Source organism: Ambystoma mexicanum, chromosome 6p, assembly GCF_040938575.1.
Source record: "Ambystoma mexicanum isolate Mex_15411 chromosome 6p, UKY_AmexF1_1, whole genome shotgun sequence".
Lineage (NCBI taxonomy): Eukaryota > Metazoa > Chordata > Amphibia > Caudata > Ambystomatidae > Ambystoma > Ambystoma mexicanum.
In genome coordinates this window covers 305,020,168-305,045,814 of record NC_090935.1, presented here as the reverse complement: position 1 = coordinate 305,045,814, position 25,647 = coordinate 305,020,168, and the positions used below count along the sequence as shown (strand labels likewise).

Genomic DNA, 25,647 nt, shown 5'->3' with positions numbered 1-25,647 from the left:
CTGCGAGAGTCATACCGTTAGAACCAGAGGTTTTTCATTATGGAGAACGCATTCTGTTGTCATGGCTACCAGGCCTAACAGGCAGAGCAATGAGAACACCCGATTAATTTCTATTCAGACCAAGAATACCTATGCTTGAAGAAGAGAGACGAGTCCTTCCCTTAAAGCTGCAAGCAGCCATAGTGCGAGGCGAAACGGTTTTGCTTGATGGAAATGATGAAGGCAGACAATGGTGCGTAGTTGACTGACGTCACTGATGAAACCCCGTTTGGAGATCATCCATTTGATGACGAAGTAATATATGACAGACATCACTTACTGGGTGAGAGCAATTAAAAGAGAAGTTCCTCAGAAAATGATGATAGCACAAAGGTGTCCTGAGTATTTTGATAAAGACATGGCAAAAGTGCCAGTTTCATTATGGACCATCAGCCCCTATGACGTAGGCCTACTAAAGGGGGTTGGAGAAGTGAAGATTAAATTGAAACCAGGAGCAATGTTACCTCGAGCACGACAGTATCCTTGTCTCAAGAGGCAGATGAAGGTATTTTTAAGACTATTTCCGCCATGATGGATCAGGGCATCTTAGTGATGTCAGAGTCACCATGTAATACTGCGTTATACAATATCAAAAAATCTAAGGGGGGGTCTTGGAGACTAATTCACGATTATAGGCCGATAAACCAGATTGTAGAAGCCGAGTTTCTTCTAGTTCCTAACCCATCTACAATCTTATGTAATGTATCTGTTGAAGAACGATATTTCACTGTCATTGATTTGAAAAATGTGTTTTTCTCACTCCCGTTGCACAAAGACTCAAAGGATCTGACGTAATTTACGTTCAGACAGACTCGCCTGAAAAGCACTCTTTTACCCCAGGCGTACTGTGAGTCCCCATCGATTTTCAATAGAGTCCTGCAGGTGCACTTGATTAATATTGTTTTAGAAAGTGTTCTGTTGCAATACGTAGATGACATTTTAGTCTGCAGCACCTTGGAGGAAGAGTGCAGACGCGATTCTGTTCAGCTGATGATTATACTCACTAAGGATATAAAGTTGACAAAGAAAAGTTACATTATTGTCAACAAGAAGTGCTATACACAGGCCAATTGATTTTGCATGAATGAAAGAAGGTTACCCCCTGAAAGAGCTGAGGGTATTTTGGAAAGTGCAAAACCACACACGATAAAACACATGCAGAGATTTTTGGGATTATGCAATTACATCAGGGCCTGGGGGTCTTTGACTACAGCTCGTATATAAGACCTTTGTTGCAAGCCTTAAAGAAAGAACAGGCAATGCAGGAAAAAATCATGTGGACTGAGGAAATGGAAGAAGGGTGTGACAAAAGCAATTTGCACAGCTCCAGTTTTAGGGATTCCTAATTATACTGAGGAATTATTTTGGTTCTCACACACAGATGGCACTGTTATGTCAACAGTACTCATGCAGAGAACCATGTTGGGGTACAAGCCCCTTGCATATTACAGTGGAATCTTAGACCCAATAATGAGAGGTCATTTTCTGTGTGAACAAAGTTTAGCAGCCACGCATTCGCCATAGAGAAAGCTGCAAGCATAGTGATGGGATGTTCCATGACGTTATTCGTTGAGCACGCATTATTTGCTATTTTAGAGAAACAAAAGGGCACATTGACATCCCAAAGGGCGTCTGCCTATGAGGTAGTCATATTGAATCCAGCAATTAAAATAGTCCGATGTAAAATTGTGAATCCTGCCATGTTTATAGCTGAGACAATGACAGAAGGAGAGCCAGAACACGATTGTGCAAACTATGAAGAGTTATATGATGAAATCCGTAGAATATAAGAACGTATTACCAGGAGGAGAGATTGTTTTCATTGACAGTTCTTCAAGGATCGATTCAAAATGATGGACAGAGCTATACAGGTGCCGCTGTGATAAAGCACACGGCTAATGGGGAATTTCGGGTGCTTAAAAGTACTTGATTGCCGTATCATTATTCAGCACAGGCTACAAATTTATTGGCATTGATACTCGCTCTCGAGGATCACGCAGACCAAGAAGTAACCGTGTAGAGTGACTCCGCCGATGTGACTTTGACGGTGCACGCAGGGTTAGCACGTTGGAAAAGAAGGGGCTACCTCTGAGCGGATGGCACGCCAGTACAGCAAGCTGCCTATTGGACAGGCTTATTAAAGCACTACAACTCCCAGTAAGCATTGCAGTTATCAAGTGCACAGCCCACACGAAAAGGGCAGATTTTATCTCACGTGGAAAACAACCAGCAGACGTTGAGGCCATGCACGTAGCAAATACAGATAAAGAAATAATGAATGTTGAAACTCCTAATGTAAATGGAAAAATGTTTTATATGATGACTGTACCTTTAAGTTATAATAACCTGTCAAATAAGCAGTTGGTAGAGGTCCAAGGGGAAGCACCTCAAGAGGAAAATTATTTTTGGACACGAAGAGGGTGTTCTTTAAACCCCTCTGAAGCATTGTGGCGACAAGACAGCACTGGTAAACCGGTGATGCCTGTAGCCTTAAGGGTGGCGCTGGAACAGCTACACCAACCCACGCACACAAGGGAGAATCTCACTGCAACTATTACTGAGGATTGATTTGTGCCAAATCTATTAGAGCATGTTGCCTTTTTTATGACAAATTGTATAGTTTGTCAGAAATGCACGGCTGGGCATACACTGCGCACAGTTAGGGGAGTTATTCTGAGACCTACTGCCCTTTTCAGTATTTGCATATCGACTATGTCAACATGATACAAGTATGTACTGAATATAGATACCTGATCGTAGTAGTGTGTCCCTTTTCAAGGTGGATTGAAACAGGTCCCTGTACACACCCCGATTCCACCTGTGCAGCCACATTCTCAGTGCGGGACGTATTTCCTAGATGGGGAGTATGTGAGGTAATGAGGTCAGACAATGGCCCACATTTTGTGAATCAAACATTTGAACAGATCAACTTGTTGCTTGGTATAAAGTACAAGTTTTCTTCGGCTTATCATCCACAAGGAAATGGGGTCTGTGAGAGGCTCAACGGCTTACTTAAAGAAAGAATAGCCAAGTTGAAGCTTACCTTGAAGAAAGGGTGGTTGCCTTGCCTACCACTGGCATTATATGCTTTAAGGAACCAACGGGGTTCTGACCACCATCTAACACCCCACAAGATAGTGACGAGGAGACGAATGAGGATACCCTTCATGCTTCCATCCAGAGTTAGAAGTGATTCTCAGCCAACTGCAGATTTGTTAGGAATGGAATTGTGTGACTATTTGAACTATATGACTTCAAGTATCTCTGTCATTTCAGGGCAGCTGCAGTGACAAGGGTGTAGGGCAGTACAGAACACAAAAGGAGATGCTTCAACAAGTGAATCTAAAGAATGACATGTTCCCCAACTATTCCCTGGAGATGAGGTCTTAATCTACAATCATACAAGGAAGAAGTGGGATGAACCCCGTTTCAACGGTCAGTTCATCGTGGAAGACGTCACACCGTCTGCTGCCAATGTGCAGGGCAGGTGTGCTTGGACTTTCCTAGGTGATGTAAAGATCTTTGCTGGAGAAACCCCTCTGTCCACACCCCTACAGGAAGCAAGTACAAGCATCAGGAAAGAACCACAGCACGTGCAGATAAGGTCTATGACGAGAAAGAAGGACGCAAAAGTTGTTGAATAAAAGAAAGACAATTTTATTGGACTGTGGCTTGGTTCGGGACACTCTTTTAGCAATCTCTGAAAGAGGTATGCGAACATTCTGTGCTGTCATTTCAGGGTGAAAGAAAGTTGTTTGTTCTTAAAGCCACAGGAGCTTGTCAAACTTTGGACCGAGGCATGCTTGAGCCTTGATAAAAAGAAGATTATGCTAGATTCCGATTGTGGTTGCAGCAATTGGAAGAGGGTGCAGTACCCAGATCCGCTTAACACTGAGTTCCTGTTTGGATTTACCTATGGTTTTGCCCAGTGATGACCTTTCTCAGCTTGATCTTACATATTTCGAGTTGGTGTTGCGCTCTTTCCCTTCACTGGTGGGGAGAACTAATTGCATTCCTGCTATCTTATCAGATCCTAAGAATGGCCAAGTTATAAGAAGATTGCTTATATTATCCCTGAACAAATGTTCAGGAGAGCACAAATGTCGCTATCAACTAATGCAGCTCACATACTAGTCGGTGTGGTGTTCTTTCGTCTGATTGAGGAATACCCACATCTTGTTGGCAGGCACACTGATGTGCTCACCTTTATGAGGGATCCTAGAAACACTGCACATTTGAATGTGATCTTGGAAGGCATTATAATCCAAGTGAGCACATATTCCGAGCAAAATCACAGATCGGTGTGAAACTTTCCTTCGAGGGACAGATCGAGAGGTTGCCGATAAAAAAAAAAGGCTCGTTTTATGCTGAAAGAAATTCCACATGTTGTCTGGGCTGAAGCAGTTTCGAGGCATTGACTGGGAGCGTATCTATGTCGTTCAGCTCATTTAGACTTACTGAGGTGGTTTTTTCATACTGGAGAAGCATCTACATTTCGGCTGGTGAAAGATTGGTCTAAGCAAATACAGTAAAAGAACGTGTTCTGATCAGCCAGTAAGCGGATAGCTGACGGAGGACGACTTGCTGAGTCAAGACAGCAGCTTCCAGAGGAAGTTCACAATGCTGATGTATTAAAGTTTGAGTTTTTCCTTCCTTAAGATGGGCAGCACTAATGGAAGCATAATCATGCTCAACACAGAGAGACATCCACAGTGTCCACGAAGTAGATGCTGTAAAGTAACTTACCTTTGTGTCATTTACATTTGCATAGTGTTCATAACTGTACTGCTGTCACTGACTGTACGCACAGCGTTCTATATTGGGGCAAATGGAGCTAAGACTCCTTTGCATGCTCCTGAGCAGAAGGAAAATGTAAACGTGACAACTACTAGGAAGCCCAGACCCTATGCCGTCATTCCTGTCCCAAAGAAAGATGACAAACTGCCTAAGCCTGAGATAAGTTCCATTACTAATCATTCATATACAAAAGGTGTCGTATAAATTATTTTTGGACGCCAGAGACAGGCTTGGCAAGACAAAGGGTGGGCCAACACTAGTAATGCACTCAAATACACCTGCTCCTGTATTGAATGAACCAAAGATAATCCCCAAAAGACAGTCACACATGGAGATTTTGCAAGGCATGTGTGTGCCAGAAATCTGGCGCCAGAAATGTGGTTGTAGAGCAAGCCTGCCCCCACTGGAGACACATGGACCCGGAGGGCCATGACATTCCTTCTTTCCCTCTGAGGCTGTTGTGGAGGAGGGGGACTGGAAAAGCCCTTACCACCACCCCCTTTTGTTGTTTGCGCTGATGTTGAGTAAGCGAACAGTCAGGCTGCCTGGACCTCCGCTCTTGGAAGCCGCGGAACCCTCCGTATGTAAGCCCCTTGTCCGAGCGCTGCTGTGACTGGGTGCACGTTTTGGGCGTGGTCTTTGTCAAGATGAATAAAGACTTGGCCGTTTGTGAGCTGTTTTTCTTTTTGTCCATCTCCCCGTCCATTGTGGAGTGGAAGAGGTCACCCCCTTTGAATAAAAGATCTAAGATGCGATCCTGGACATCCGGGTTGAATTTCATAGCACAGAGCTAGGCCGTTCTTCTCATGTCCGTGGCAATGCAGATGGCACGGCCAGAGGTGTTAATGTGGACCACGGTAGTCTCCATGATGTCCTGCGCCACCATCTTGGTCTCTGCCAATCCTGCCTTGAATCATGATTGGATATGCGCCGGAAGCTCTGGGAGAAAATCTGATTAACGGCTGCCAGCATGGCTTGACAGAGGTGCAAGGATGCGTTGGAATACAGCTTCTTCCCGTACGCCTCCAAGATCTTCTCCTCCTTGCCTAGTAGCGCCGCAAAGAAGGAGGCGGAGGACTGAGGCTTGGAGTATAGTGATGCTGCAGCCATCACCGAGAAGTGTGGCTGAGGATGGTCCAATAGCAAGAGTGTATCCCCCTCCATCCGCCTGTAATTGGCGTCCAGGCGTCGATTGACCAGCTGGACCGAGAGCGGCTTGAGCCAGCCCTTCTTGGTCAGGGAGACTACATCAGTTTGCAGTGGAATCCCTGTTTTGGCAGAGGGGCATCACATGAAGAGGTCAGCCAGAACCCCCTCTGCCGGCTGCTCAACCCGTGGTTGGGGTAGGCCCAGCTATTCCACCAGCTCTGCAAAATGTTCATGGAAGGCCCTAGCTGAGGATGGCGTGTCCGGATCCTCCTCCTCATCCGTATCCTGTGCATCAGGAGGATCCTGTGGAGGTGGAGGAGTAGCTGGAGCCGGAGGCTGGGGTACATTGACCGTGGCCAGAGGCTGAGGAGGAGGCGGAGACTGGTACGGAGCTGCCCGAGTAATCAGCTGGGGGGCCAGAGGTAGCGGCTGCTTTGGTGGAGGGGCTTGTGGTGCCGCTAGCATCGTAGGGAGGACCTCCCTGATGGCTTCCTTGAGGCTAACCCCCATCCGAGGTGACTTCAAGAGCCCGAGGAACTTCTCTAAGAACCCCTCTTCGCTGGCCGGAGAGGTTGTAGGGGGGACTGATCGGGTAGCAAGGAGCTGCTGGAGCCACTGTATACCCTGCCCATATGGACGCAGTGGGAAGCTGCCCTGCGCACAAGAAGGATAGGCTGTAGGCCATGTACCTCGTTGAGGCCAGTCCCACCTTGACACTCGTTATTCGCTCAATTCCTGTAATGGTGTCAGACGGGTGCCTCTGTCTGGCGCGGCAGCCATCTTGTCGAGCTGTCCGCCACGTGCCTGCGACTTATTGCTCGGCTCGCTGCACCAAACCTCCTCCAAGACTCTTGCGTGTGGATTACGAGGCCTTCCCTGCTCCTCGGGCCTAGATCTGGTAGGTGCGACACCCTTGACCTGGGGGTCGATAGAGCTGTGTTTAGGCGCCCCCTCGGAGGTATTGCCGGTACTAGGGCATAGCCCCTGTGCCATATTTCCGGTACAAGGGTAGAGCCCCTTGGATAGGAATCCGGCACAAGAACCTTCTGGCCCCTCAACACTGCCAACTGCCATCCAAGGATCCCTCAGCCCGAAGCTGCAACAACCTCGGTGCACGTGCTGGTACAAGGACCTGAACGGTCCCTCCTGCGCAGGAGAGGACTTGGGAAGGAGTCTCCTTTGCGGGGTGCGAAGGAAAATATCGGCACTACATTGCGCCTGGCTCAATGTTTCACAAAGTTCTTGAGGTCCTATGGAGGCGACTTCTGGAAGAGCTCCCTCTACCTGGCTAGTCTGTTCTCCAACGATTTCACATGCTGTACAAGCGTGCCAACCGTGGTCTGGGCCAAGGCAACGTAGGCAGAGGCCGTGTGGGTCTGAAGTTGGGAAGAGCCTGTTTCAGGATGGACACCTGCTGAACGCTGTGGAAGTCTACATGCGCCGGGGTTGAGCGTGACGCCTGAGAACCGAGTACCTGAATGATAAAAAGACAAAAAAAGACAAAGAGAACAAGTATCCGCGTGTGGAATTACATGGCCAAAGCCAAACCCAGGAGAGCTGGTGAATTCAGCCCGTTCCCGTCGACGCGGAAAAAGGGACTGAGGTGTGGCGCCGGAGGGCAGTGACAGGGCAGCGCATGCTCCCAGGGCCGCACCCTTGCGCGCCTCTAAATTTAAACGGGAAGAAGGTTTTTTCTGGTAAAAAAGGTTCCGTCACCGGTCCTTTGGAAGGGATGCCCATGCAGTATGGAGGAAGGGGACGGGACGTAAGAGTATCCCGTGGCAAGGCCATTTTACAGTATATGGTACTCTAAATGGCATTAAGCAGTAAAATGCAAAAGTGCTCAAGTATATAAAAAACACTACAAACATATCCCTGACACCAGACCATCTTGGACACATGCAAGTAACCACAAAGCTACCAAAAACAAAGTTACAGGGACATAAAGTGTCCTTAGCGCACTTTACTTAACATGACGTGCAAATAAACTGACAACTTGAGGGACTGCTCAATGCCCCCAAAAAAGAGGATCTTAGCAATGTAAATCCATCATAGCCGGCACCACTGATTTAGACTTTGCCAACCCCAACCAAAAAGTCATGTTTTTTTCTGGAAGAAGGAAAGTTTCAAAATCTGCAATTTCCTCCCACAATTTCTGATGAGTAACGCTAAAATAGCATGCGCATTAGCTGGTGGAGGTGCAGAGATGCGTTTTGGTATACATATTAATCAGACCGTCAAGCAACATCTCTTTGTTAAGAAGTATAGAAGTGTAGTATCAAACAGAACATTTGTTCCACACAGTAGCTGCGGCACCAACTGAGGACTGGAGCTGATGGAGAGATGTGAGGCAAAGCTTTTCGGTAGAAACCAGACTATAGCTTACAACGATATTCCTATAGACAATCAGTCCAGAGTGAGCTTTCCCCAAATCTTCCGAACTTCCCTGTGAACATTTATTGAAATATGGATTCCTAATTTAGCTTCCATATAATTGTCCACGTCTTGAATCGGAATACCTTCCTCAAAATGGGATGCTTCAGTAAAGACCAGGCCAATATTTCCACGAGGGACTCTAGGCGGCTCATGGAAAGCACAAACTGAAGATGGAGACTCTGAAGCTCTCGTTTAGAACAAAGTCATCCTTATCCTCCGGAGTATGAGATTTGAGCCAGTGGCTAGGACAGTGCTGAAACCGCAGAAACAGATAGCACGACTAGAGTCACACTTTTAGAAGGAGGTGGTGGAAGCAGAGTGGGGGAAGGTGGAGGCGTCAAGTCCCTAACCTGCCCTGCTTAGGTTTAAAATGGGGCCTCTGAAAGTGTTGCATAATAGACCATTTGAAGTAATTTTTCACAACTTCCAATGTCAAAGGTTTTGGGATTTTTTTTAGAAAAAGCAAATCCTCTGCTCCCTGATGTCAAGGAACCCTCAATACAAACTCTTTGAAGTACATGAAATTGCTCCCATGTGTCCCTGTAAACTAAGGTAGAAAAAAGTACCTCTGAAGGTATAAAAGAAGCGGTCATTGATGACCAGTCCACTCAAGTGTATAGGGATGTTGTCAGATGAGCCAGTGTTCCTTGGAAGGGCAAAACTGGAATAAGCCGTAGACCTGGTATTTCTGTCAGCTATGGCTGACAAGGAAGGAGAACATGCATAGGCCTCAGGTGAAGAGGGTGTGTTAGAACTAGAGGGACCCATAGAGGATGGTAACCGAGGAGAAACACTGGCTGGGGCAAACTGTAATATCTGCCATTGAGCGTACAAATCAGATCTGCGTCACATGGGGGAAATCAAAAATAATGGAGCTGAATCAGCCCCTGTATTGTAAGGGACCTGTCTCTCAGCTGATAGGAAACCTCGGGGAGAACCCCAGTGACAAATCCAAAGCACTAAGGAACACGGTCAGTCGTATTAGTCATTATATAGGACCTCTGGTGACAGACTCAGGAGCCATCTGTGGAAAGGCCTGGTATTAGATCCATGGTAGGAGATTCACGAGGAACCCACCTTGAGTCAGTAACCCATGGAAAGGAGTCACCAGGCAGTGGTACTGTGGAGAAAAGGGAAGGACTTACCATAATGGGTAACCTTGACTTCTTGCCGACGAAGGTTCTGAATCTCTGAGGAAGAACTCTTGAGGCATGGCCTGCCAGCACACCAATCAACTTCTCAATGCCTTACGCGACAGACTGAATACACAATACGTGCAGGTCTGACAATAAAATGCCCGTCACAAAGCACAACATGAGAATCCCACCTGACGTGGCATAGACCAGCAGCCCGGACTGGCATGTGCACTAAGGTATTACAGGAACTGGAGGAAAATAAAAAGATAAATGAAGGGGTGTTGCAAGTAAAACATCTGCATGCTGAAGAGGCATCCAGTACCACCAAAACTGGTTCAGTGTACTGGTGGAGCAATATGAAGGGAGGGGACCTGCTCCACACATGCCATTCAATTAAAAAAATATTTTTAATTCAGTAATGTTCCATTAGTATGGAGGAAAGCAGACCGGATGCAGGAGTGAGTTATTTATATTAATTATATTTCATATTTTCGGTTAAACACATTCCAAAACAGAAATGTAATGGCACAAATGCCCAGATTGTGAATATGCCAAACCTAAGCGTGCCATCTTAACTAACTTTCACAGGAAGCATCCTCTCTCCTATAAGGGAAAAGTGCCTTTGAACATAATCACTGCAAAAATAAACCAAACCTCAGACAACACTTGTCGAGATCATGTCGAAACCATACACTAAATGGTGAACACTGCATAGCATGACATGAGAACCTGCCGGCACAGCACTTATGCCTACAAGTTAGACATGTCCTTCATTGCAACATGATTTAGAGGTTAATCCTGGGCCCACCATCAATCTCCAAAAGCTGGGAAAGATGCCTGGTTTGGGCTTTCAGTAAGACATTTTTTACATATTTTGTTTTAATTTAAGGCATCTTCTGCTTGCAATGAACAGCACTTTTCCAGTTACTGTTATTGCAGGTTTCTTTTCTTTCTACTTACAAGAATCAAAGATAAGCGGTAGGGGAATACTTACCACAGATTCCATATCTTTCAACGTTATGTGCTTGCCCAACATCATCTTGTAAAAAGGTCTGATGAAGAAGCCTAAAACAGTAATATTTTGCAATATTAGAACTGACAGGTCTCACATGTGGAGCCCAGAAAACATTGGCTGCAAATGTTGAAAATATCATGTAGTCTATGAGTATACATAACCTCATTACGAAGACTTTTTCAAGATGCAAATTGAAAGGAAGTGGCAAGACAGCAAGAACAATATTTCTTCATTATCATAAAGACGATTTCCAAATGTCAGCAACAATGTATTTAATAGTAAACACGGTTTTACAGATTGCCACTGCAATAAATCTGCGCATTACTTCGAGGGATTACCAATTCACACAGGCGCAGGGACATAGGGAGGGCAGGACAAGGCCTCAAGATCTTTAAATGCCTACTCAGCAGATGAGCAGCAACAGCGAAATGGAGCCGCTCCGACCCTAACGCGCATGTTAGGAACTAAAAAGTTCACTCTGGTTCCCGTGTGCATGGAGCGTGGGAGTCTGAGGAGCGTCGAGCCCGGAGCTGGTGGGATAACTGGTTTAAAAAAAAATAGGATTGTTATATGTAAGCGTGTATGTGAGGGTGTCTGGTGTGTTTATGTTTGCATGCCTGCGTGTCAGAGGGTGTCATTAAGTGTTCATATGAATGAGGGTGCCGTGTGAATGGTTTGTGTAAGTGTGAATGCACGTACAACTGCGAGTAAGAATATGGTATAAAAGGTATGGGGGCGCGTGTGAATGCATGACTAGTGGGTGAATGGGTATGAATGTTTGTGTGCATGCAAAGCAGGAGCCAAGGGGAGGTTTTCTTATAGTGGCATGGCATGCTTTACTGAAATTTCTGGACCAAGCCAACTTGATGAAAATGATTACTGAGGGGTTTTGGGGAGTTGGGATCATTTCAGCCAGCAAGAAAATGTTGTCTTACTATGGCATTGCATTTGTTTGCGGCGATAAGGGCGAAGCCACATGAGTGTTCTTACATGAGGCAGAGGGATATTTTTGGAGCGAGCAAGGACAATATTTTCTTACTTTGGCATGCCGTCTTTACTGGCATCAAGGGCAAATCCAACATTTTTCTTAAAGAGGGGTACCTACATATATTGATAGAGCCAGCATAACCATGTTTTCTTATATTATCTTTACTGGCATTTTGAGAAAAGTAGACCTGCACATATTGTTAGGTGGGAATACCGACACATATTTGTGCAACTTTTATGGGCGCAGTCAGCATTGACATGTTTTTAATATGGAAATATTGTGGGTAAAAGAATCAAGGACAATGCTCTGGTGCACTGTTGATGGATTACAAAACTGATTGCAAACTGTGTGGCTTTTGACCACATTTTTCACAGAAAGTGCTGTGCAATGCACCATTTCAACCCATTATTGGGCACAGGTAGTATAGCTCAGTGGCCAAGCGCTTGTTTTGGAAATAAAACAGTGCAGAGCAACACAGGTTTGAATCCAGGATCTTCGCTTAGAAACCTCTTCAGTATAAAGTGCGTTATAAAAAAACAATTATTATTATATTATTTTAAAAAGATGTTCTAGGGAGAGAACCCTCATAGGTCCCCCTTGGTTGGTTCAGGCTCTCTTGCAATGCTTGGTTGCTCCCCACACATTCGACCAAGAACAAATCCACTTCCCTCTGGGCTCTCCTTGGGGTGGGGCTAAATGCAGCGTCTTCAGTCCATACTTCTTAAACAATCCTGGCTATTCCTCTGTGTGGGCGGGAAAATGTAATGTAATTATCATTTTTCTCTATCTTAATGTGTCAAAACACATTCAAGTCATAGATAATACTGGATTATGGATTGTGCCAGAGCTATAAAGTGAAGAGACCAAGGAAGGATATGTTGCCCTTCCATTGAGAATGTATACTGCGTGCCTCAGTTCTTTAACTACAGACTAGTTCTACGTTATCCCACACCTCAGCCAGGTTGGCAGTGATTGATGTTAATAGTCGAACTGTTATATCCAAAAAACATATTTCAACATGAAGGAATGTTATAAACAGACACTGGCAAAGTCAAAAATGTTGGCTAATGCATTAGGCTGCTTCCTGTATAGGAAATGGAGAGTTTGCCAATGGAGGGCCGACAAGTAGCATACATCTGCTGTAGGATATGGGTAAAACATCACAGTACTCCTTGAAACTTCTTTAATTTATGGCAGGCTTTCATTTATGGCTGACATGGTCTTTGGTGGCATCTAAAGTATTACTTTTGCCATTTGTGTGGTGTCTTGGTCTTGTAGGTGTAGGTGTCCTGTATGGCCAAGTTGGTTTTCCCATGATGGAACACTTAGCCGTGGGACAGAGCAGGCTTGATTCATGCTTTCCTTGACACCCAAGAGCGGTTGAAAGAGCAGGACGCTTAAACTGTTCTGTTATTCAGTATGGCCTGTGCACGTCTATGAGTGAAGCAAACCTCAGGGTCTCCATCACGTTTGTGTTAAACCAATAGTCATTAGAGTACAATGAAAAGTATTAGTGTTCCTTAGGCTGAAGGGATACCTTGCTTTTTACTGTGAAGCTAGTTGGTAGCTGTTGGGTGTTAGGGGAATGGCACAGATTGTATGCTGTACCATATACTAGACCTGGGCTGCTGAGTTGGTGTTTTGCGGATCTTAGAAATGGATTGAGACTGGCAGATAAGTTGCTGTTTGAGAATGTTTTTAGAGAGCTACTTAGTATGTGCAATTCGATAGTACTGCGCAGTGGAAGTGCTTATTGAGTGGGATAAACTCTTGTAAGTGGATATTGTGTACACAGTTCCCAAGGAACGGAGACTAATGGATTGAATGGTTGGCAGAAAGCCGGTAAGAGTGCTGTGTTGGAGGCTCTCATGGAGATGCTGAGGGAGAGATTACAGCAGAGTGATCGAGGCACTGATGGCACTATCCTTTGTGATTTGATGAGTGCTGAAGCCAAGATGTGGTACAGATAAGCCACTGGTGTAGCGCTGAGACCAGGCATCAAGAAAAGCAAGTGCTCTTTGGGTGCTGTTCGAGTTAAGGTTTGGGGTTTTGAAGTGCTGATGGCAAAGAATAGTGAAGACCAAGTACTGATGGTAACGGGGACTAATGCAATCAAGGTATTTTGCCGAATTCTGGATTCAGTGAGCAGTACTTTTTAACTTTTTTTTTTTAACTTTATTACATTTATACCGCGCACCAAAGACCCGGAGGCATGAGGGCGAATACAAACGAACAACACAAAACAGTATAAAACATGAAACATAAAAAGAAAGCAGTATACAGGGTGTAAGAACAGCACAATCGCCAAGAAACAATGATAATCATCACCACAAAAGTATAGCAATGACCTGAGGGTCGATTGGGCGCGATAAGAAACTAAACCCAATCAAGCGGGGAGCATTAAAGTATCCGTTTACAGTCCGAACACCCACTCGGAAGATATTGACACAATCTTAGATACAAGGGTAAAGTTCTGAACCCACAACCCACTAGGTCAGTCACTTTTTAATTGCGAGCACCAATCACTCAAATCAATGCTACGCAGAATCTTCAGGTCCGACATTCCGATAACTCCCGGCCCTGTTCTTTGTCGAAGCCATTGAATTGAGTTGATTGTTTATTTGTATAGCGCTTATACACAATGCGTTTCAAAGCGCTTCAAGAAGGGAAGGGAACACAGCAGAATACAGTTACATTCTTACAAGCCCTTGGAGCAATTCAGAAGGCGAAAAAGAATAACTATCTTAATCAGTAGATGACATTTCACATAGTGCAAGTGCAAGGAACAATTAAGGGTGGAAGGGGAGGGGGGTGAGACAAAACAAGCAGTTACATTACTATGCCTGACAATTGTTGTGTTGCCGGAGAATTAACAAGAGGAGGGGAAGGGTGGTATGGAGAGAGGGAGAGGAAGAAGAGCAAAACAAGCAACTGACATACTAGGTCTGATGACGTTTCAGAGTAGTGCTGGGGGGGGGAGGAAAACAAGGGGAAGGGGGCAGAGACAAACAAGCTGCTATCACAAAGGTCAAGGGACGAACGATGGAGTAAGTGCTAGTGGACAGTAGAAGGGAAGGGTAGAGGAGGGTGGATGAAAAAGACAGGCAGCTACAATTACTATGCCTGACAGCAATTGAGGTAGTGCCAGCATTTAACAAGAGGAGGGGAGGGGAGAGGGCAAGGGGATGAGAAAGACAGGCAGCTGCAATTACTATGCCTGACGCACATTGAGGTAGTGCCAGCATTTGAGGGGAGAGGAGGAGGAGAGGGCAAGGGATGAAAAAGACAGGAAGCTACAATTACTATGCCTGACGGCAATTGAGGTACTGCCAGAATTTAACAAGCAGAGGGGAGGGAAAGGGAGGAGAGGAGCGGTGAGTCATCAGGATGGGGGTGACACAGACAGGCTACTCTCATGCCAATCAGAAGGCAAGAATGAAAAGCAAAGTGCTAGTGAACAGAGAGGGGGAGGAGGGGATGACAAAAAACAAACAAAGGAGATCCACTGGAGGTGGGGGGGCACACACCACGAGCTAGGGGATAGGGGGGAGTAGGGGAACACAAACAATAACGGGGCCAGGGAGGGACACAAAACTAACAATTACAGGGGATAGAGGGGGCAAAAGAACAGTCACGGGGGCAGAGGAGGCAAAAGAACAATCACAGGGGCAAAAGAACAATCCCAGGGGCAGAGGGGGTGAGCAAACAGTCACAGGGGCAGAGGGGGTGAGCAAACAGTCACAGGGGCAGAGGGGGCGAGCAAACAGTCATGGGGCAGAGGGGGTGAGCAAACAGTCATGGGGGCAGAGGGGGCGAGCAAACAGTCACGGGGGCAGAGGGGGCGAGCAAACAGTCACGGGGGCAGAGGGGGCGAGCAAACAGTCACGGGGCAGAGGGGGTGAGCAAACAGTCACGGGGCAGAGGGGGTGAGCAAACAGTCACGGGGGCAGAGGGGGCGAGCAAACAGTCACGGGGGCAGAGGGGGCGAGCAAACAGTCATGGGGGCAGAGGGGGCGAACAGTCACTGTGGGCAGAGTGGGGGCGTATAGGCGTAGCGTGGTGGACAGGGGTAGACAGGGCCTTTGTGTGGGCCTTCATGTGGGCCTTCGGTAGTGGTGGCCGGCTCCCGCTTCCCGGGTTGCCCTGATTGGCTTAAGGGCCAAGTGCAACCAATGGGAGGGGGGAGCTGGGCCAGCCCACACAAACAGAAACAAGTGTAAAAATAAAGCGGCCACTTTTGAAATGGCAATTTAACACAGGCAGGGCTGCAAGATGTCCAAAGAAAGGGAAACAAAGGTGGTGGGGAGAAGATTTCTTGTGAATTGATGAATTCACATCGTGCAGCGACCGTGGTGCATAATTAAATGCATTTTACCAGTTCAAGTCACAAATTATGTAAAACGCACCAGTGAGCGCTCGAAAATTCATGCCATCGCTTACCCAAGTTCTTCCAGGCAGGGCAGCATGCTGGGGCAGGTGGAATGGATTCCACAAGGTCTTCAGGAGCAGACAGCAGGAAGGAGGCAAGGAGAATTCATGCAAGCACCTTATTACACAACACTTCTCTAAACTCTTTTCCTTCTACCTTCTCAATGTTAGTGATAACAAAGTTCCTTTGGTCCATAACAAAGGCTTTCGTACTCATGTCATAGATATTTGGCATTTGTGACTTTGTAATGTGCAAGCTCCGAGAGGTCACCTGCTTGAGTTTAGCGTTCACGGCTGCGTTTTGTTTAGCAGGATTTTGGCAGAGTTTAGGATCAAGTACCGGGATAGATAGAGGTATTTCCTGGACATGACCCTTAAAATCGACAGTGTTTTTTTTGCCTTTTCATTAGTAGCAGGTATTATCCCAATGAATACTGGTGGGCCACCCCTGGTGGATGTGGTTTGTGAAGCTTGGTCCACTCTCTCCCGTTGGAGGCAAACTTGACAGGCGTTGTCCTATTTTGCCGGCTGAGACCGTACAACTGTATTATGTTGTACATCTGTCTGAGACGCAATGTTCGCTCTAGACGGAAATATGTCCGACACAAAGTCATCCAGTGAGTCAATCAATGAGCAAAGATCGATAAGACTGTTACATTGGAGGAGCTCTTTAGAAATAGACGCCTTGAGGTGTGGCCATTGGGAAAAGGCAATGTTATCTGGTTAAGAAGCGTTAGGCCTAGTACCCCATTGTGAAGTAGAGGGTAAAGATATTGTATGTTCTGAGTCCCTCCTAGCATATTCCTTTATCCCTCCTAGGAGTGATGTCACAGCTGGGGAAAAGGTTGATGCTTCTTCCTTGTATACATTTCGGAATAACAGTTCCTGTAAGACCGGAATTTGGTGACAAACAATCCAGTTCTTTAATTAAACATTTGCAGGGGGAGTCAGACGCCTTAGTCTTCTCCACAGCCGGGGAAATATTGTCTCCTTGTAGCCTCAGTCTCCTACGAGAACTGAGGGCAAAGGACCTCTGATACACGGTCCCTGTTGGCCAAAGGAGACTAGGTCAGTAAGCCAGCATCGAGACCGGCTTTGCCCTTAGCCCAGAAGTAGGATTTTTGACATCCTGATTCCTAGGCGGTAAATTCCTCATGCCACAATTCCTGCTTACGGCCATAGAGTAGACCGAAATACTAAACATCAAGAATAGAAATAGAACACACTGCGTGCTATTTGCCAAAGGACCACTCAGTATTTATTTATGAGGCAATGAGCCTACAACAGTGATCCAGCTCAAGACTTTCCGAAAATAGCAAGTCAGCACTGCGCTGAACGCCTGGCCCTCCCGCCTCAGGATGGTTTCCACAACGGAATCAATTAAAATGGAACTAATGCTTACCCAGTCAGGTGGATGCGCCGAACCGTAGTACCCGTTCAGGCCACTCGCAACAACCATCCGGGGTGTCGTGCCCCACGTAGCAGCCCCCGCCTCTGGACGGCAACTAGCCAGCTAATGAGCCCGGGTAACGAGTTGTTCCGATGCTGACCCGGCTTCCCAAAGCTGGAAGCCGCTGGAAATTGCGACCTGCAGGCCGCGAGAAAGGGAAACTCAGAGGAAAGGACAGACATCAACGTCAAGCCGCACCGCAAAAGAGGGTTGCAGCCGCCTTCGACACTGCCCGTGGCATCCATACTTAAGCCAGATTTAGTGCCTGATAAAGAGCATAGCATCCGTGCTCCAAGCAGTACTGGGTTACAGGAGCAGTGCTGTCTAGGTGCATGGAGCTATTCACAGTAAGCCATGGATTGCATTGTACCTCACAGTCAGACATTTCAGACTTACACTCTTCTCTGCATATGAAGCTCACTTAAATGAACGCTATGTGCATCAACACACAGCATCATCCATTGTTCATTTGGTACAGCCTAATCTCATTATATGCATTTATTTTATTAATATTACAGCTTCATGCTCATATCCCGCTCTCAGGCTATAGCAAGCGTTATTCAATTTAACAAATCAATTAATAGATCACAAAATAATGAAGGGCTGAGTGAGTACTGTCAGATTAACGGCTTTGACAGCAGGTTGCACGAGTAACACTGAGGTAAGCACTTCACCCTGTAAGCTAACTTACTGGCATAGAGCTATATTGCAAACTTCATTAAAACTATACCATTAACCTGGATTTTTAGAGTCTGGCCTGGTCGACAGATTTCAGGAGGCCACCCTAGTTATAGTGAACAGGGGAACTCTGAGAGGTTAGCCAAAATCCAATCAAGGTAAAAGTGGAGGGCTGTAAAAGTGATCCTCAAGGGAGTGTGAGTGTGAGTCCACAATGAGTCCCCACAGTGAAGCACACAATAATTCAATTTAGACAAGAATGTATACAAATAGTTATTTATTCTAGGCCTTAACACCAAAGAAATGCAACAAGCAAGTGATAATATCACACACCACTCAATAACAAATCATATACAGTTGCCATAGGTTCTTAAAACACATTCAATGACAAACAAAAGGAGGCAAGTACAGTGATGCAGTAAAGATGGAACCAAGTCACAAGTGATTTTCCCTTACTTAAGCAGTCTCATCCCTAAGAAGAATGGGCCTTTGTGCTTAAAAGTCTTAGGAGTCACAATGATTTCCCCACAGAATGTACAGGCAAGTTACTTGTGTTGGTGATTGTTCAGAAGAAGAGATGCAACAAAGTTACAAGCTAAGTAAAAGATTTCCTTCTTTCAAGTTGTACTTCCCAGGATTGACAAGCAAAAGGCAGTGGAATGGAAGGATACAAAGAGACTTGCTCTCAAGGTTGTCCTATGGATGACAGGAGGAGACGAATGCGTTGCGTTTGCTTACCCCCTGACTCCAATTTTGATGTGTCAACTGGGATTGTAAGGGGGAGGGAGCAGGGGTGGATGGGGCAAGGGTAGGCACGCTGGAGGTTGGATTTCCCACTGTTGGTTCTGGTGAGAGGTGCCCTGGAAATGCGCATTCAAGGATTCTTCTGGTTAGATCCATGTTCAGAGTGCAACCATTGGCGATGGAGAAATGCAAGGTTTGCTGATGCAGCCCTCTTCAGGACGCTTCACAAGACCGGGGAAGGCGAGTTTAAATGACTGCCACCGCACACAGACAATGGCAGGTGTCCTTCCAGTCGCAGTTCAGAAGAGGATTCCTTGAGGCTGGGACGCTGAAACTCAGCAGGAAGGCGACTTGTACCAGAAGGTGACGACCACCAACATTTGGCTCCAAACGTGGAACGGCAACTGTTCTATTGTGTTAGCTCACAGGAGAGCTAGACAGTCCACTGTGTGGCCCAGGGACACTTCTAAAGTCTCAGGATGGCTGGATCCTCGAGAGCATGTCGAGACTGGTTGGTCCCACCAGTTCAGGGGTTGAAGCACCACACAGGGCATTGGCAAATCAGGTAGTCCAACAGGGCTTCACCAGGCCAGACGCAGGGAGGGATGCAAGGCCTCTTCGGAAGAATTCCTCAAATCTTGTATCGACTGTTCTACGAGGGATTCTTGGCTCCAACTCTGTTCTGAAGAAATGGCTGCAGGAAACCAGCTTGGAAGGAAGTCCAAGCCAACCAATGGTAAGGGTCTGCTCCATGCAAATAGCCAGTAGCTATCCAATCAGGGACAACTACTGCTTTCACTCATGCCCCACATCCAGACTTTCTGGCACCACAGATGTGGAATGGGACCAGACCATCCCACCCACTTCCTGGGTGCCGCACAGACAAAGGTATCACTAGCCCACAAAGGCAGCATTCCCTGGCAAGTGCATCACCTTATATGGTTATATGTGATTTCCTGGCATGGCAAGGTAGGAAGAAAGTCAAACAACAATAGCCAAACAACAAGTGAAAATCTTGTGGCATGGTCATTTTAGGGCACTAGCCACGTTTAGTAGCCATATGCGGTAAACACATGCGCACACTAGCAATACTACAAACGTGGTAAATGCATAATTGCTGCCCCCAGCTTGTATTTAAGCACATATAAAAGTCACCAAAAACACAAGTGTAAAAGGCTAGGGTGATACCAAAGTATCCCCATGGTACTGCATTGTACGATTCTGTGTAACATTGTGTGCGCCATGTTTAAAAGTAAAATAAACGTCAAACAATAAAAAGGAAACGGTTACCCACTACTGATAGCCAGAAGGACTAATGAGTTTCCCTGTAACAAATGAGAAAAAGACGGGAAGTTAAGCTGAAGGCTTTACTTTGCATCCATAACAGGTTCAAAAACAAAGCAATAAGATCAGGGTATAGAGAACATGGAGGGAAAGTTGCACAAAGCGAAATCTTTCCTAACATATGCCCACTTCGAGCATTTACTATGCACTTCCATACTAGGATACTTCAATATTTGGTTTGAAGAAGAAGAAAACAGCAACTCTACCAAATCACTATCCTCACAACTATCAACGATTCAGTCTGAAATATTAGTGAAGGGAGCAATCCACTAAGATGGGCACAACCTGGATTACATTTTCTGCAAAAGAAATCTTGATACAATTGTGTCCCCAATACAGATCCTCTGGAGCGACCTCATTAAGATACCCTTTATGATCCACTCCCCAACATAAATGCATAGCCCTCTATGCAAACATAACTCCAACTCAGAAAAGAAACTAGAAATCCCTAGCTACTACAGATCTCAACACCAAACTGGAAGCCACAAAACCACCAAACACCCTCTCGTACACACTCCCAACAGATCCAAAAACTGGGACACTCCCAAAATGGATAATGGAAGAACTAGACATAGTCGCACCAAAGAAACCTTTCACCCACTTACAAAAGATGGTACACACCTGACCTCAGTGCACTGTAATGGTGCAGAAGTAAGGCTCGGACAAAGTAAAATAAATTAATATAAAATAAGGCTGCAAAAATGCCTCCCTACCTCTAAAGCTAAGAGGAATATTCCTACCTTAAAATAAACTTAACTGTTTAGTCAGGAAGTCCGAAACTAAAAAGTCTGTCACTGTCGTGCCCCCAAAACCTACTTCTGTCCCTAGCACTAATAACTTAAAATAACTCTGTAAGGATGGCCTCTTCCCAAAGTAATAAGTGTTGTTCACTAGGTTTTTAAAAAGAAAAGTACTCCATTTTGCTGGTAGTAAAAAGTGATGCAAGATAATGTTCCAAAAAATGCACGTTTCCAATTGCTAGGTTTGTGCTACATTCCCCTAGAGTTCCTCTTATATTAAGTCACAATATAGTTCAAGAGGGATTGGTAGCGTCACAGTTCATGTGTCCTATTGGCTTTGCACGTCCACTACCAAGTGTAGAGCTGCCCGTCATCTCTCACAGGGTTTTAACAACCTTATTTTAGTCTCTAATGTGAGTGCGGGTCTCCGACGCACAACTTCTATGTCCAGACAGATTTACTCTCTGGTCAATCAAATTATAGTTGTTGAATTGTCTCCGTTTCTCTCCACAGGGTTCAACATTTATTTTTACATACTTGGGTGCGAGCCACAGACTCATCAGTTTGCATGGTGTCGACTTGGGTCACTCTTATCAAGTGTACCACACTTTCCCTTATTTGAATCAGAGTCCCAGACCCTCTCTTTCAACAGGGTCTCAGTGCCTCAGGACTTTGGGTATGGGTCCAAGACTTGCACGGTTGTGTTGTATCTGCTTGGTTCACACTCCTGCCAAGTATACAGCTGTCTCTTGGGGAAACCTGGACGCCAAGTCTGGGCACTGCTTGTTTCCTCTTGTAGCAAACAAGTCTAGTGTGGGGGTAACCCCACTGTAAGAAGATGTGGTCTACGACATTTGTGTCTAGTCGCCACCCGTGTTCCTCTGGCAGGGGATCTCTGCTTAGCGATTTGTCAGCTGTGCTTCGAATGCTTGAATCGCTTTGAATACCACTACAAGTTCCAGCAGGTTGATGTGGTTCTGTGTCTTGATGTGGATCAACAGACAATGTGCTGTGAGATGAAGGTGATGTGCTCCCCACCAGGACAGTGACACGTCCGTTATTACTACCGCTTGCCTCGCCGGATCATGGAAGGGGTTTCCCTTCAACAGATTCTCCTTTGTCCACCAGTGAAGGTCTAGTACTAATGTTGGCGAAACGCCAACTAGATCATCCCACTGACCGCTTGCCTGAGATCATTGTTTCACCAACCACTCCTGCATGGGGGGCATGCGCAAACGTGCATGTGGGACCAAGTAAATGCAAGATGCCATCATGCCGAGCAAACGCATAGCTTTGCATACACTTATCTGATGACCGGCTTGATACTGAGATTTGCAGTAGCATGTTTTGGACTCTTTCCTTTGATGGAAAGACTAACCCTTCTTCTGTGTTTATGACTGCTCCTGGGAACTGTTTGGTTTTGTTTGGCACGAAGCTTGATTTTTTCTCGTTTATTGATAAGCCCAATTGGAAGAGAAGGTTTATAGTTCTTGGAGTATTTGCCTGCAAAATTGGGGAGACCCCCCTGTAATACGCCAGTCGTCCAGGTAGGGGTACACTAGGATTGCTTCCCTGCGCAGGTGCGCTGCCACCACCGCCAGTACCTTGGTGAATACCCTCGGTGCGGATGCTATGCCGAAGGGTAGCTCCTTCAATTGGTAGTGCTGGTTTGCTATCTTGAAACGCAAGAATGTTCTGTGCGCTGGGAACATTGAAATATGAAAATGGGCATCTTTCATATCCAGTTTTTCCATGTAGTCCCCCTGCTTTAGCATTGGGAAGACTTCTTGTAGCATTTTCATGCAGACTTTTTCTGACTTGACAAAGGTGTTTGCAGGGCTTAAGTCTAATACTGGGTGCATCGTTAGATCTTTATTTGGCACAAGGAAGTAGGTTGAATAGATAACCTTGTTTACCTGGTTAGCTGGGACGATTTCGATGGTGTCTTTAAGTAGCAGCATTGCAACCTCTTCTAGAAGGATGCGTTGTTCTTCCGTTGTGTTTGGAGGTGGGGGATCGTTTGAGGGTCGCTGAAGTAACTCAATGCTAGGGTAGATAGCACCCACTTGTCCGAGGTGATTCCCGCCCATGCGTGGGTGAAGTATGTTATATGCTCTCCTACTAGAGAGGCATGGGGGGGACCTGAAGCGGGTAGGCATTGTTTAGGAGGTGTTGCTCCACCTCTGGAAGTTGAAGACCTCCTGTTATGACCAGTCCTTGGTCATAGGGTTCGCTCATCAGGGACACTCAGGATACTCAGGCCAGGTACTCTTAGTGGTTACTTTATTAGCTTCTACAGTTACAGGATCAGATGTCATCAAGTCATAGAGATATCAAGAGGATCAGGGATAAGAGCCCACTGGCTCCCACCACCCAGGCTCACATATTGTAACTGCCTGGGTTAGAACCAATTCAACTCCAAACATTCTAACCTCACACTCCACACTCACAGCCTACATTCTGATGATGACATCAATCCTGGCACAGCACACATGCAAGCATAGGAGCCAACCCTAACACCTCCTTTCCTACAACAAACAATCACACCTCAAGCTCACCTGGAGGAAGCAACCCCAGCACCTCCTCCTCATGCATAAAGACGAATCCACTAACACACACTTTCAAACATCAGAACACTCATCACTCTCAGCCATGTTCCACTAACACCCGGGAAATTGTATCAACAGGCATAACTAACATCCTACGACAGACCCAGCCGCCACAACTAACACTCCTAACCAATCAAAACACCACAAATCACCTTCCGTTCCCACCTGCCACAAAGGAAACTCGGACTGCCACTTCCGAGCACTAACTCCCAAAGCCGGGAAAAAAACAGGTACTGTAGTAACAACACAAGACACTTACTAACAACCCAACAATCTACCCAGGTCAACAAGGAACCACAGTCTCAACACCTCCCCCGGCCACTAGATGTACGCTGGCCCCTTTGGAAACCTTGCAAGGATTATCTCTGATTGTTTCCCTAGGATGAACCCTGATTTTGTCCATAACCGGAACTCCTTTGCCAGTTTTGTCCTCAAAAGTGACAAAAATAGCTTCCTCCTCTTTGGCCTGGTGGCTTATTAGTTATCTGCGTAATGATTTAAGAGCGTCAGTCTTCTTTGGCAGATTTTAATGCATTCTCAACTGCTTTACAGAACAGGACATTAGGTTCTATCGGCATGTTGAGGAATGTTGCCTGCGTCTCAAGTTTAAACCCTGACTGGCGAAGCCATGCATGGCTTTTAATGATTGTCCCTTCTGCAATGAATCTTCCTGCATTATCTGCGGCATCAAACTTGTTATTTACGATGCAGCGGGGCACCGCCTTGCGTTACACTACTGTGAGGGACAGCTGAGATTTCAGGGGTTCTGGGGCTGAGACCATTAATGATGCAATTTCATCCCACTTGCGTCAGTTGTAGTTTGCCAATAGAGTTGTATTGTTTGCAATCCTTGTCTGAAAGGCCGCTGAGGTGGCCACTTCCCTCCCTAAAGTGTTAAGATTTTTGCTTTCTTTATCAGGGGGTGCTGCAGCAGTGTTCCGGCCCTTTTTTGCATAGTGGTGACTACTAGCGAGTCTGGTTTCAATTGACCTCTTATGTAAAGTGGGTCTGAGGGCGCAGGGCGAAACTTCTTTTCAATACATGGGTTCACAGCCCGCGTTTGGCTTGGAGTCTCCAGCGAGGTCTGAATTCTCCTTGGTATGGATTGGAGGAGGGGTATAAACTGGGTAACAGCTTTTTTATCCGCTAATATGTCATCTACAAAAGGTAAACGTCCTCCTCATCACAAACCTAAGTGTGTGTTGTCGAGTTTGGACGGATGGGAGGTCGGGAGCTGCGTACGCTCTGCTTTCGGCCACTATATTGGACACGTTGTCCACGTCGTGTTTGTCATGCGGCTTTGGGGGGCCTGTCATGTGGCGATCGAGAACTTGAGTGCTGAGAGGATAGGGAGCTTATGGACCTACCCCTTGATAACATGTGTGGCCATGTGGACGATTGTGTTGTTGACTTTCGGCCATGGGGTACGTGCTTAGTGTGAGTTGCACCGTGTGTGCTATTGCCGCCGGGTGTCGTCCCTGTAACAGCGCCACTGGCCTATCTCTTTGGGTCGGGGGCTAGCACGAATCGGGAATCGATCGGTTCTTCATCGCCTTCATCGTCCGAAAAGACGGTGATGCTGCCATCGCTAGAAGCACCCTCCATGTCCAAGGTGACCTCGTCCTGCATTATGTGGTGGGCCCAAAGTTTGGTTTTTCGGTCCTTGAGTGTTTTCGGTTTTAAGAGCTGACAAGTTCGACAATGGCCCTCATCGTGGTCCCGTGCAAGACAAAGGTTACAAACCAGGTGCATGTCTTTCCAGGGGAACTTAAATAAAGAGGTTAAAGGGGAATATGCATTCTCTTATAACGCCCTTAGAAATGTCCACCCCCCTCTCTCCCTACTGTCTGGGCAGAGGCCTGGTGCGGCCTGCCAAAGCCGAAGTGGTGCGTCAAATCAAGGTCTTTGTCCGACATTCGTCCTTCTCACTGCCGAATATGTTGTCGAAAGTCTGCGATTTAAAGGATAGAAAGAGTAACTAACTCCAATTATTTTTCAATCAACGGCATTAGCATCCATCGATGATGGCGGAAAAAAACAATCTGAGGGACCTCGACGCGTAAAGGGCCCTAGGTACAGTGAATGTCACACTAG

General features: G+C 46.2%; 1 protein-coding gene across 13 annotated transcripts in view; it reads right to left on the bottom strand.

Annotated features, from left to right (window-relative positions):
* The window catches only part of NEDD4L (NEDD4 like E3 ubiquitin protein ligase), a 2,900,454-nt gene that overhangs the window by 448,506 nt on the left and 2,426,301 nt on the right, over positions 1 to 25,647 (bottom strand). For all 13 annotated transcript variants that reach the window (XM_069627054.1, XM_069627053.1, XM_069627056.1 and 10 more), the window contains one exon: positions 10,552 to 10,622. In XM_069627054.1, the coding sequence (XP_069483155.1) occupies positions 10,552 to 10,622 (71 nt within the window). The remainder of the gene's footprint in view (positions 1 to 10,551; positions 10,623 to 25,647) is intronic.